This window comes from Arachis ipaensis, chromosome B04, assembly GCF_000816755.2.
Source record: "Arachis ipaensis cultivar K30076 chromosome B04, Araip1.1, whole genome shotgun sequence".
In the NCBI taxonomy this organism is placed as follows: domain Eukaryota; kingdom Viridiplantae; phylum Streptophyta; class Magnoliopsida; order Fabales; family Fabaceae; genus Arachis; species Arachis ipaensis.
Window position 1 is genome coordinate 78,474,885 of NC_029788.2, and position 12,956 is coordinate 78,487,840.

The following is a 12,956-nucleotide window of genomic DNA, read 5'->3' on the forward strand; positions in this document are numbered from 1 at the left end:
AAAGGATGGTAGGGGTGGGGACCGGTGGTTTCCCACGTATTATCAGGAGTAGCACCAGCATTGGGAGAACAGGCTTCAGTCAGTCATATGGGTCGATCGAGTCCTCGACCCCGGACCATCAGCAGAGTACCTGGAGTGGTGGTGCCATGTGGCGCACAGGTTCCTATCCCCAGATGTAGCATTTCAGGATCCGAGGCCGATTGTCTTGACTGAGGAGGCGCGTCACAGAGGGTCGTCCCAGGCACCTCCTAGAGTGCACGTTTATGACAGACCAGATAACAGACGAGTCGATCGGCGTCGCCGTATAGGACCCGGACCACCGATCGCGAGTGGAGGGAGTTTGCCGACCGTTTGGAGGAGGACGTTCCTGCAGCTGAGCCTAGGGATGCAGTGGACTACCGTGTTCCTCGACGTAGAGGCAGACGGCCACCTGCGCGGCCTAACCGTCGAGGTGCGCATGACGGAGGACCATCCGAGCAGGGTGACGGCACTCATCATGTGCTCGTTGAGGAGGTAGTTGGATCAGCATCAGCTATGGATCAGCCGACGTTCGACGTGGGTACTAGCTCTCAGCTGTTTGGGAACGTGACCCCACATGCTTTCGCTGAGTTTACTACCGCGGCTGTCGGGATGGACATTGATGATCCTGTTACTGAGTCCGAGTTCTACAGGGACATAGCAGACATGCTTAAGGATGATGATGATACCCATTATAGGCCACAGATGCCTAAGGAGCATGCCCAGTTTGCTGATCAGCAGCCACCGAGTGACGATGTTCAGGCTCAGTTGCCAGTTGACCTCAACGAGCCTGCAGTATCTCCGTCTGACCCATGGTTTGCGTTAGGAGGGACATCTGCCTCTGCTTTCAGCGCGGTTCCCGCACAGCCCTCAGCAATAGCGGCAGATCACAGACCGAGGCGGGTGAGGTGTCCTCCTTTGTGTGGCACCGGAGGTCACCTTCTTGGCCAGTTCGACGATGATGACAGTTACACCATTGAGGATTCTGATTAGTTTTGTTATATGTTCCCGTCCGGTAGGACCTTTGTTAGTTCATGTATTTAGCATGCTAGTATGTACTTATGGCTTTCAGACTTATGTTAAATGTTAATTTTCTTTTGACCAAGCAGTTTAACTGGTTTCAGCTTCTTTTATATGTAGTTCTACGGTTTATTTTATAATGCACAATATGAACGATACCAAAGTGGTTTAATCAAACAGGTAAAATAGCAGGAATTTATTCATCAGAAATTTTTGCATTAAAGAAACATGTTGACAGTCACAGACTTAACCAACCAAACGTTACTAAGATTATCTAGACCCTGAAACAACTAAAATAGCATAGACGGCATTTTACATGACATGATATCTACGCATCCCCTCCACCACTTTGTCTTCACTGGTGACAGTTCCTCCGCGTATGCCCAGGCTGACGGCATAGCCCACAACGCTTCGGCTGGTTCGATTGAGACTGATCCATACTTCCACGGATCCTGGTGGCCTTTGGACGACCTTCCTTTGCACGCCGCATATTGGGGTCAGGAATGATGGTAGGCCCAGCATATGGAGGCCATAGTCCTTCAGGGATAGGTGGGAGAAACCCCTGCTTGTAAACGTTGAACACCTCACTCATACGATACACCTCGTGAACATATGACGCCCAGTTAAGCCGGGAGTAGGCGCAACACGCAATGGCGTGGCAACAAGGATAATGCAGCGCCTGAAAGTGGCCACAGTCGCATCGGTGATCTTTAAGGGAAACTCTATAGCTACCCAGCGAGAAGCTCCCGGTTGGTGTTGTCTCCACGACGGTGTACTCGGACTGATGCCTGTCGTATAATGTCACAGTGAAGCACCTAGAGTCTCTTAGGTTCCGATCAAAAGCCTTGACCAATGCCTGACAGAATTCATGCCCAGATCCGAGTTGTGCCTCTGCTGTCTGTCCCCGTAGCACAAAGAGCTGAGCAAGCCTCCCGTAGGTTGACTTAACCAACAATGTGACCGGCAGGTTGCGAGTCCCCTTTAGCACGGAGTTCACACATTCACTGATGTTTGTGGTCATGTGCCCGAACCGTCGACCAGCATCCTCATGTTGGGTCCATTTGTCATACTCCATCCGGTTGGCCCAGTCACACATTGCTGGATTCTTAGTCCGCATGATGTCAAACCAGTAGTAAAACTCAGCCTCAGTCTTTGCGTACGCAGCATTCACCAACATCCTCCTAGAGTCCTTACCTTTGAACGTTAGGGCGAAATTCACAGCCACATGCCGAATACAGTAGGCCCGGAAAGCCCGAGGAGGCAGCCACCCAGTCTCAGGTGCCTCAAGCGCTGCCTTGATCCCATTATGCCTGTCAGAGATAACAAGGATACCCTCCTGAGGAGTCACATGCTCTCGGAGATTGGACAAGAAGAATGACCATGACTCTGCATTTTCGCCCTTCACAAGGGCAAATGCTATCGGGAGGATGTTCGAGTTCCCGTCCTGAGCTATCGCCAACAGCAGCATCCCTCCATACTTCCCATACAAGTGGGTACCATCAATACTGACGAGGGGCTTGCAATGCCGGAATGCCTCGATACAGGGTGGAAATGTCCAGAAAAGCCGGTGAAAGTACACCGTCGACTCATCAACCCCACCACCAATCCGAACAGGAGACGTCTTCAGCACCGTGATTGTTCCCGGCATTGTCGCCTGGACCCCTAGCATCCAACGTGGCAACTCCGCGTAAGACTCCTCCCAATCTCCATATATTTGTGCCACTGCCTTCTGCTTAGCCATCCAAACCTTCCTATAACTAGGCCTGAAACCGTAATCGGCTTCTGTCGCTTGTTGAAGTACCTTTACCGTAACCGCAGCATCTGCCCTAACCATAGGAAGAATCCTCGAACAGATAACGTGGTAATTCAGCTGACGGTGATCACTTGAAATAGAAGTTGCGAGGCATGTGTGTGGCCCGTTGTACCTCCTAACCTCCCAAGTGCCCTTTCGTGCACGAAGCGCTACACGAATCAACCAACTACAACCCTTGCCGAATTCCTTGCATTTTCCATGATACTTCAAATGATCTGATTCGATGACTCTGTACTCAACACCTCGCCGGATGCTATAGTCCTTGACACTCAGCACAGCTTCATCTTTACTCTGGAATGATTGCCCAATCTGAAATTCTGTAGAAGATCCCCCCACTGTGTTACCACTGTCTTCCTGTTGACCAAGAGCATCCAAGTTTAGTGTGGAGAAGTGTGGAGGGTACTGATGAGAACCAGAACCTGAAGGCCGATGCTGCGCATGTGGATCGCCACCTATGTCATCGTCGCTGTCACCTACGATATCAACAGGCTCCTGGTCAGACTCATCGTCACGCATTGCATTCTCTACTTGATCAGGTCCACCAAAGTCTTCGATATAAGGTACCAGGCCACCACCGGTGGCCACAACGTGGGGAGGCTCAATGACTGCTGCATTCTCCAAAGGTACAGAACCAACAACCTCCGTTCGGTCTAAATCAGCCGCAAACGATGGTGATTGAACCGGCGAAAGATACGGTCTGACCGTAGGCATCGAGCTAGATGCACCACCCGCGGCAGTTGGGCTAGGAACTGGAGCGGATGCCCCAGAACTATCGACACCAACCTCCAACTTCGCGAACAACTCATGGATTCTGATCTCCGGAAAACTCCTTACACAGTAGAACAAAACCCTAATATCTTCATCAGCCTTAACCGCAAAGGTTTCAAAATGAACACCGGTCGAGACAACCGCCATGGGAATCTTGTAGAATAGTTTCTTCACCCACTTGCTACCCAACACGCCAAGCTTCTCCAAGATGCTGTTCTTCAAATCTGACAAACTCATCGATGAACGGATAAAAATACTCAGTGGTTCTCTGTCGGTAAACTTCACACCATGGCTTTTGCTTTTTTTTATTTTCCCAGAGCAATGCACTAAGGCAAGAAAACTCTCTTCCTCACTAGCCATTGTGAGAATGATCTCTTATGGATCTTGAATCACCCACATATATATAGAGTTCCCGTAATTGTAAACCATGGGAACCTACAAGGTTTTCTGGCCATTATTTATCCTACATAAACCGTTGTAACCCACAAGGGTTTATGACCAGCACATTTTCCTCATAAACCGTGGTGACTTACCACGGTTTATGCATGCCATGCCTCCTTCGTAAACCGTGGTGACTTACCACGGTTTACACTCTATAGTTTTTGCCCCTAAACCGCTGGGACCTGCCACGGTTTATGCACGTTTGGAAACCGTGGTGGGTTGCCACGGATTACATAGAAATGGGTTTTTGCACATGCAGGTAACAACAATCCGTTTTGCACATTTAGGTAAAGGATTCTGCCATTTTATTTAAATAAGTAAATTGCCCATTTTATAATTCCTTCCTAATATTGTTTTATGGTTGAAAACTTGCTTCCTAGAGATCTTTAATTAGTATATTTTAATTCTCCTTTATACCATTCGATGCCGTGATCCGTGTGTTAAGTGTTTCAGGCTTCATAGGGCAGGAATGACTTAGAAAATGGAGAGGAAGCTTGCAAAAATGGAAGGAACACAAGAAACTAAGGAGATGACCAGCTAACACTGATACGCGCGCATGGCTCACGCGACCGTGCGGAATGGAAAAATTGCAGCGACGCGCGCGCGTGCCTGACGCGTACGCGTGGATTGGAGTCTGTACGAATGACGCGAACGCATGGATGACGCGTACGCGTGACCTGCGCGATCTGCAGAATTAACAGAAAACGCTGGGGGCGATTTTGGGCCGCGTTTTAAGCCAGTTTTCGGCCCAGAAACACAGAATAAAGCCAGGAAACATGCAGAGACTCAGGAGACACATCTTAGACATAATAGACATACAGTTTTAGATGCATTAAAATAATTTTTAGGTTTCTAGATCTGAATTTAGAGAGGATTACTTTCCCTCTAGGTTCACTTTACATTCAATGCTTTTGTTTTCAGATATTGAAGAGTCATTATCTCCGTTGAAGATATTATTCTAGTTTGTTTCTTTACTTACTCTTTTATTTATTTATAACATATTCTTAATTCTTGCTTAAGGTAGTAATTGGATTATTTTCATGGATACAACCACTTATGATGAGGACATAAATTTAGAGCCCACTTTGAGGGACAAAAAAGACGTCCTTGAGGGTGATGATGTCGATGTCGTTCCCGTGCCATATCTTACCACTTCATCCAAGCCGATGGTAAAATCGTGGCTTCTAACCTTGAGGAACCCAACACCGTTGAAGCCTTAGGAGGAGGACATCACATCAAGCACCATTTTTTTGTCTTTATGATTATGTGGTCAACTTTGTCATGTCCATGAGCCCATCTCACCGTCTCCCCTCTTCAACATGCTTCAAAGTGTGTCCTATCCTCTAGCTAATTATATGAATTATGACCATTTTTTTGCTCTCTATCGTATGTAATTGCAGCTGTTAGGACTGAAATTAAACTTAAAAGTTTTTATGCTGCCATGCACGATGCATGTTGGCATGCTGCTACGACTAGTGAAATTCAAGCTCTTCATGACAATCAGACTTGGTACCTTACTACTTCACCTATGGAAAAGAAAGTTCTTGGTTTTAAATGGATATACTACATTAAATACCATGTTAATGGAAGTATAGAAAGATTCAAAGCACGTTTGGTAGTATTGGGGAATAATCAAGTTGAGGGTTTGGATTACAATGAAACTTTAGCACCTGTGGCAAAAATTGTTACTATTCGTACTGTTTTGGCACGCCGCTACTAAAGACTAGGAGCTCCACCAAATGGATATTCATAACGCTTTCTCGCTCGCTGATGCATGAGCATCTTAAGCACTTTTCATTGGCATTTATTATAAAAAAGTTATGACTTTTGCTTAATAATTATATGATTTTCAAGGTTATTCTATTAGTACTTTGATTTCCTTGGTTTCATGATTCTTGTAGGGAAAATGTTAGGAAAAGAGAAGCAAAATAACAAGGAGGAACCAAGAATTGAAGACAAGTGCAAAGAGAATTCGTGGATGCTGTCAATTCTGACCTCTTCACACTCCAACGATCATAACTTGAGCTATAGAGGTCCAAATAATGTGATTTTAGAAGCATTAGAAAGCCAACATCTAGAGCTTTTCAACGATATATAATAGTTTAGCGCCATTAGCGTTTAGCGCAAACCACGTCAAGCATCACTATCTTCTCGGGACTCCCGGTGTTTAGCGCCAGACCTGCAGAAAGGAGTGCGTAATTTGTATCAAAAGTGGCGTTTAGTAGCACCAAAGTGGTGCTAAATTCCAGCAACACAGCCCAGAGCCTAACCATGCTAATATAAAAGAAAAAAAAGGATTGGGCAACGGCTGACACTCTCTCCCTTCCGTTCTCCAATTCATTAGTTTTAGGTTTTACACATTAGATTAGGATTTCAATTTTCTGCACTATGATGATTTCAATTTTCTGCACTATGGGCAACTAAATCTCTATTGTTAAGGTTAGGAGCTCTGTTTAATTTGATGGATTAATAATTATTTATTCTTCTACTCTTGATTAATGCATTTATTTATGTTTAAGAGTTGGTTTCATTCATCATCCTACGGATTAGTGTGTTTCCGAAAATAACTCTAATCTAAATTGAATTCTTTTGAATCTTGAAAAAGTTACATCACTAGAATTAAAGCTTGAAACTATTTTCTCACAATTCCTTAATTATATGGATTTAATGTGATACGTAACATATAATCATACTAGTTTTGGGTTCTTAGGGATTGTATGGCTTATAAATCAAATTTTGAACTTAACCTTTTAATACAATTGATTGATCAAAGAAGTGACAGTCGGTTGGGTTAGAGGAGATTGAATTACCTAGGAATAGGAATTCAATCACCTAAGGTTTGCCATAAACTCAATCTTTGTATGATCAAAGTAGATAGTAATAATTGTTAATCCTTAAATTTAAATATCTCTGACACCTTAACTATCTTTAGTATATTATTTTCTTAACCAATTTTAGTTTGCTTTTGTACTCTGTTTTCATGCTATTTACTATTGAAACCCTTATTTTTTATTGTCTGACTAGAATAATCAATTAACCGTTGCTTGTTTAATCCATTAATTCTCATGGGATCGACATTCACTCACCTGAGTTTATTACTTGGTACGACCCGGTACACTTGTCGGTAAGTTGTAGTTTGAAATTCCGCACCATGATTTCGGCGCCGTTGCTGGGGATTAATTGTGATTAACAAACTACCGATTAATTGATTACCTAGATTAGACATTTTTTTCTTTTTTTTTCTATTTCTCTTCTATTTCAAAAAAAAAATTAAAAAATTAAAAAATATTTCTTTCTATTCTTTCTTCTTTTCCTCTCTTTTTATCACATGGTACGTTCGATTCAGTTTTATGTTTTGTGCTAAGGAAAATAATGGAAAAAGATCACATGGGTTACTACTCACACTCAAGGAATGATTCATATTACTGTGGATGGAGGAACTATCCAAATTTTGGTTGGAAAAGTCAAGACCAAGGAAAATTCAATAATGTTCCATATTCCATATATCAGGAACCATCATCTTCTTACTCATACCAAGAACCATCATCTCTTTATTCATATGAAGAACCATCATCTCTTTATTCTTATCAAGAATCATCATCCCTGGAGCTGGCTTTAGAAATAGCCTTAGCAGAACTCTCCAAAAATACAATTAGCTTCATGCAGGAAACTAAGGCCTCCATCAGAAACTTGGCAGTTCAAATGGGTCAATTAGCCAAACAAGTTACCGAGAGGCCTACCAACACCTTGTCTAGTGACACAATTCTCAATCCAATGAAATAATGCAAGGCCATAAGGTTGAAGAGTGGAAGAGTGATGAGTAAGAAAAATGAAGATCAAACTAAGGCTACAAATGAGGAGATAGAAGTGCAAAAGCAAGACCAAGAGGCCCCTGTACCAAGTGAAATTTCAATGAAAAAAGGTAATGGAGGAATACAAGACTAGGATTCTATATCCTCAGAGGCTACAATAGGTGACAAAGAAACACGTAACTTCTTTCCCAAGAGAAGCAATGCAAATCCTACGGAAAAATGTGAAGAAATTAAGCAAAGGAGTTCATACTTCAGTGAATTAGAGAACTCTTCACCCTCACACATGGAAGAAGAGGGAGATGCACAAATAAAGGAGGAAGCCATGCATACTCCATGCTTGCACATTCTAATAATTAGGGAGGAAGCCATACAAGTTCTTTCAAATCTATGCATGAAAGCTTTCGGGAAGAAAAATTTGAATGCACCACCCATATTTGAATTGAAGTTTTCTCTCCTAACATTTGAATATGCTTTCCTTGGTCCTAGTGAATTAGAGAATTGTATAGGGATTGCTTTTTGGTGGGTATCATTCTTTTTCTCATGTCCACTGAAGTCATTTCTCTTAACCAACTGGAAGAAGAGGAAGAAAATTCAAGAACCAACCATCAAACTAGTGACATCTAAGAAGTTCTTGTTGGGAGGCAACCCAACGTTAGGTAATTTCTTTTTATTTTTCTTTTTTCCTTTACTTCATGTTGCATATGTATTTCATGGATTAAGTTTGGTGTTGCTACACCAACATAATGCTTGCATTTCATTGGGTACTTGGCCCAGCCTCTCATTGATTGTGTCACACTAAATTTGGTGTTCTAACACCAAGTTTGGTATTGCCACACTTCACCTATGAAAGGTCCACTCCTCCCATGCCAATACATTAGCAACATGGTTATTTTGCTTTATTTTGTCTTTCCTTTCGTTTTTTTTATTTTGTTTATTTTATTTGATTGAGTTTTCGCCTTGCTTCCTTATTTTCACTAGACAATAATGATTATTCCTATTCCATCACCATTGTTTTTCTTTGTTGCTTGAGGATAAGCAATCATTCTAAGTTTAGTGTTGGAGGCTATACTCTACATAGCCTAAAAGGATGATGAAGAGAAATATGAGGAAGATGATGGCAATGAGAACTAAGGTTGTTGACTTCTATTTGTATCCTTTCTTTTTAATTATATGCATATGTTATCTTATTCTATCCTATATAATGCATTTGTGAGTCTTGTTAGTCAAGTGCATACCATTACTTGTCTATCACAATCCACAATTATAATTGTGCTTGCTCCTAAATGTGGACAAGGATCATGTTCTAAGAAAGATCAAAAATAAAAAAGGATTCATCATAAAGAGCATGACAATGTGATTTTGAAAGGCCAAACTAACTAAGAATGTTCAATACAAGCTAAGCCAAATTGCTTGAGGTTTTAGTCTAGAAGACTATTATGGGATCTTTACACTTGACAAAGTCTTGAAGGAGCAACATGTAATGAAAAAAAAAAGCTTATGGTGCTTACAAAGGATTGAAAGAGAAGCCAAAGGCTTTGAGTACCACTGATTAAGGATCCGAGTTAAGTTCTTGTGGTGCTTATGTATCAATGAAGAGAAAGCCAAAAGCTCTAAGCACCAATGATAGGAATGTTAAAAGGACATGGTAAGCTCAAAGAGCTCCCTAATTAAGTGCTTGTGGTGTTTTTGTGTCGAGTAAAGTTTGAGACAAAATATTTAGAATCACGGTTAGGCTCAATGTACAAAGAATCCAAAGAAAATAAGCTGTGGAAGGAAAGTAAATAAGCTTGTTTCAAGATGATGATTCGAGAAAGGATTCTATAATCTAATCTGGACAAAGACCTTGAAAGATTATAACCAATTGCGTTGAATTGTGCATAAGTGAAACGGCTAACCAAACTCATTTGAATTGCAACCATCTACCCTTGAATTTTAAGGCTGGAAAGTTTGATAACTAAGCCATGATTCTTTGCTCGCTTGAGGACAAGCAAGAGCTTAAGTTTGGTGTTGTAATGCATGAGAATCTTAAGCACTTTTCATTGGCATTTATTATAGAAAAGTTATGACTTTTGCTTGATAATTATATGATTTTCAGTACTATTCTATTAGTACCTTGATTTTCTTGATTTCACGATTCTTGTAGGAAAATGTTAGGAAAAGAGAAGCAAAAGAACAAGGGAGAACCAATAATTGAAGACAAGTGCAAAGAGAATTCGTGGATGCTATCAACCCTGATCTGCTCACACTCCAATGAGCATACCTTGAGCTACAGAGGTCCCAATGATGCGGTTCTAGTGGCATTAGAAAGCCAACGTTCAGAGCTTTCCAACGATATATAATAGTCTATGCTTGCTCTCTGGCATCACGGCGTTAAATGCCGCGACATTGGCATTTAGCTCCAAACCGCGTCCAGCATCACCATCTTCTCAGGACTCCTGGCGTTTAGCGTCAAACCTGCCGAAAGGAGCGCATGATTTGTTTCAGAAGTGGCGTTTAGCGCTACCCAGCAACATGGACTAGAGCCCAACCACGCTTATATAAAAGAAAAAAAGGGATTGAGCAACGGTGAACGCTTTCTCCCTTCCGTTATCTCATTCATTAGTTTTAGGTTTTACACATTAGATTAGGATTTCAATTTTTTGCACTATGAGAATTTTAATTTTCTGTACTATGGGCAACTAAACTTCCATTGTTAAGGTTAGGAGCTCTGTTTACTTTGATGGATTAATAATTATTTGTTCTTCTACTCTTGATTAATGCATTTATTTATGTTTAAAAATTGGTTTCATTCTTCATCCTACGGATTAGTGTGTATTCGAAAATAACTCTAATCTAAATTGAATTCTTTTGAATCTTGAAAAAGTTACATAAGTAGAATTGAAGCTTGAAACCATTTTCTCACAATTCCTTATTTATCTGGATTTAATGTGATATATGACATATAATCATACTAGTTTTGGGTTCTTAGGGATTGTGTGGCTTATAAATCGGATTTTGAACTTAACCTTTTAATACAATTGATTGATCAAAGAATTGACCGTCGGTTGGGTTAGAGGAGATTGAATTACCTAGGAATAGGAATTCAATCACCTAGGATTTGCCATAAACTCAATCTTTGCATGATCAAAGTAGATAGCAATAATTGTTAATCCTAAAATTTAAATATTTCTGACACATTAACTATCTTTATTATATTATTTTCTTAACCAATTTTAGTTTGCTTTTGTTTAATTCTCTGTTTTTATGCTATTTACTATTGAAACCCTTATTTTTTATTGTCTGACTAGAATAATCAATTAACCATTGCTTGTTTAATCCATTAATTCTCGTGGGATCGACACCTACTCACCTGAGTTTATTACTTGGTACGACCCGATACACTTGTTGGTAAGTTGTGCTTTGAAATTTCGCATCACTTGCACGGCAGTTTAAATGAAGATGTGTATATGAAGCTTCCTCCTGATTTTTTGTTCACAATGCAAGGCAGGTTTGCAAACTTCACAAGTCTCTTTATAGCTTAAAACAAGTTCCACGTTGTTGGTTTACCAAGCTCTCTATATCCCTGTTCTGATATGGATTCAAACAGTTCACCATTGATCACTCATTATTTGTTTATCGTCATACACACTGTGCAGCGTTGGTCTTTGTATATGTAGATGATCTTGTCATTGCTGGCAATAATTGCTTGGCAATTGTAAAGTTTAAAGCTTACTTGCATCATTGCTCTCACATGAAATACTGGAAAAATTAAAGTACTTCTTGGGATTTGAAGTTACTCGCTCACCAACAGGCATCTTTCTTTGCCAACGAAAGTATGCTAGATATCCTTACTAAAACTAGACTGCTAGGATCTCGTCCTATATCTATTCTTCTTGAAGAGAATCATTGACTTGCTTTTGCTAAAGGACCATTATTATCTGACTCTAGCAAATATCGTTGTCTAGCAGGACGACTTCTCTATTTATGCTTTACTCGACTCGAGCTCTCTTATAGTGTACATGTCTTGTCTCAATTCATGTAGGAACCTTGTGAAGAGCACTAGGTGGCTGCTCTTCGAGTAGTTCGCTATTCGAAAGAAAAATCGAGGCAAGACATTATACTTCGTCGTGACATTGATCTTACTCTACATGGATGGTGTGATTCTGATTAGGCTAGTTGTCCTATTATTCACCAATCGCTCACTGGTTAGTTTGTTCTTTTTGGTAGCTCTCCCATCCCGTGAAAGACCAAGAAGCAATAAACTGTGTCACGATCATCTGCTGAGGTTGAATATCACTCCATGACTAACACTACTTGTGAATTAAAGTGGCTTAAAAGTGTTCTTTATTTTTTTGGTGTCCCTCATTCTCATCCATATCTCTTTGTTATGATAATTAAGTTATTCTTCACATTGCTAAAAATTCAATTTTTTATAAATGAACAAAACATATTAAAATTGATTGTCATTTTGTTCGAAATGTAATACTGCAAAATATGATCCTTCTCTCTTATGTTTTTACTCGTACTCAACTGACAAATATTTTCACCAATTTTTTAGGTGTCCAATATTTTAAATTAATTCAACAAGTTAGGCACTCAAAACTTGCATACACTAACTTGAGGAGAATAATATACATTAAATCATGTCTGTATAATCAAATCAAATCAAATCAGATGTATATCTAATCATATTAATTAATTGTTTCTGTTTTAACCATTAAGATATCAAAATATAAATGTTGTACTCTTGAGAATACTTTATAATGCTGTACATATACTTTCTTTCAATGATTAATACAAAAATGGGCAGATTTATCCAATGGCTCATTTTTTTTTATATGGGAAGCTTTGGTGTGTTGTGCCTCGTTATGGGAAGTGTGGGTGCTACGCTCAATTGTGGGACAGCTTTTTCTAAAAAGTGGGGTTGAGAAATCGGACCATGCGTGTTCTTTGGAAGCCCACTAATCGGACGGTCCGATTTGAGTGGGCGGAAAATTTGAATTTGGGCAAGGTAATCAGACCGTTCGATTTTCATATAGTTTTAATTTTTTTATATCGTGATATATATATAGTGTGTGTCGTTTAGTCTGCCAGGCACAACTTAA

The 12,956-nt window shown here is 40.5% G+C and overlaps 1 protein-coding gene across 1 annotated transcript; it reads right to left on the bottom strand.

Annotated features, from left to right (window-relative positions):
- On the bottom strand, window positions 1,394-3,856 carry LOC107636590. The gene has a single exon (XM_016340090.1). The coding sequence runs from the start codon at window positions 3,854-3,856 to the stop codon at window positions 1,394-1,396; it is 2,463 nt and encodes an 820-aa protein (XP_016195576.1).

Excerpts from the sequence above, each read along its gene's own strand:
- LOC107636590 (XM_016340090.1), bottom strand. The coding sequence starts at position 3,856 with ATGAGTTTGTCAGATTTGAAGAACAGCATCTTGGAGAAGCTTGGCGTG.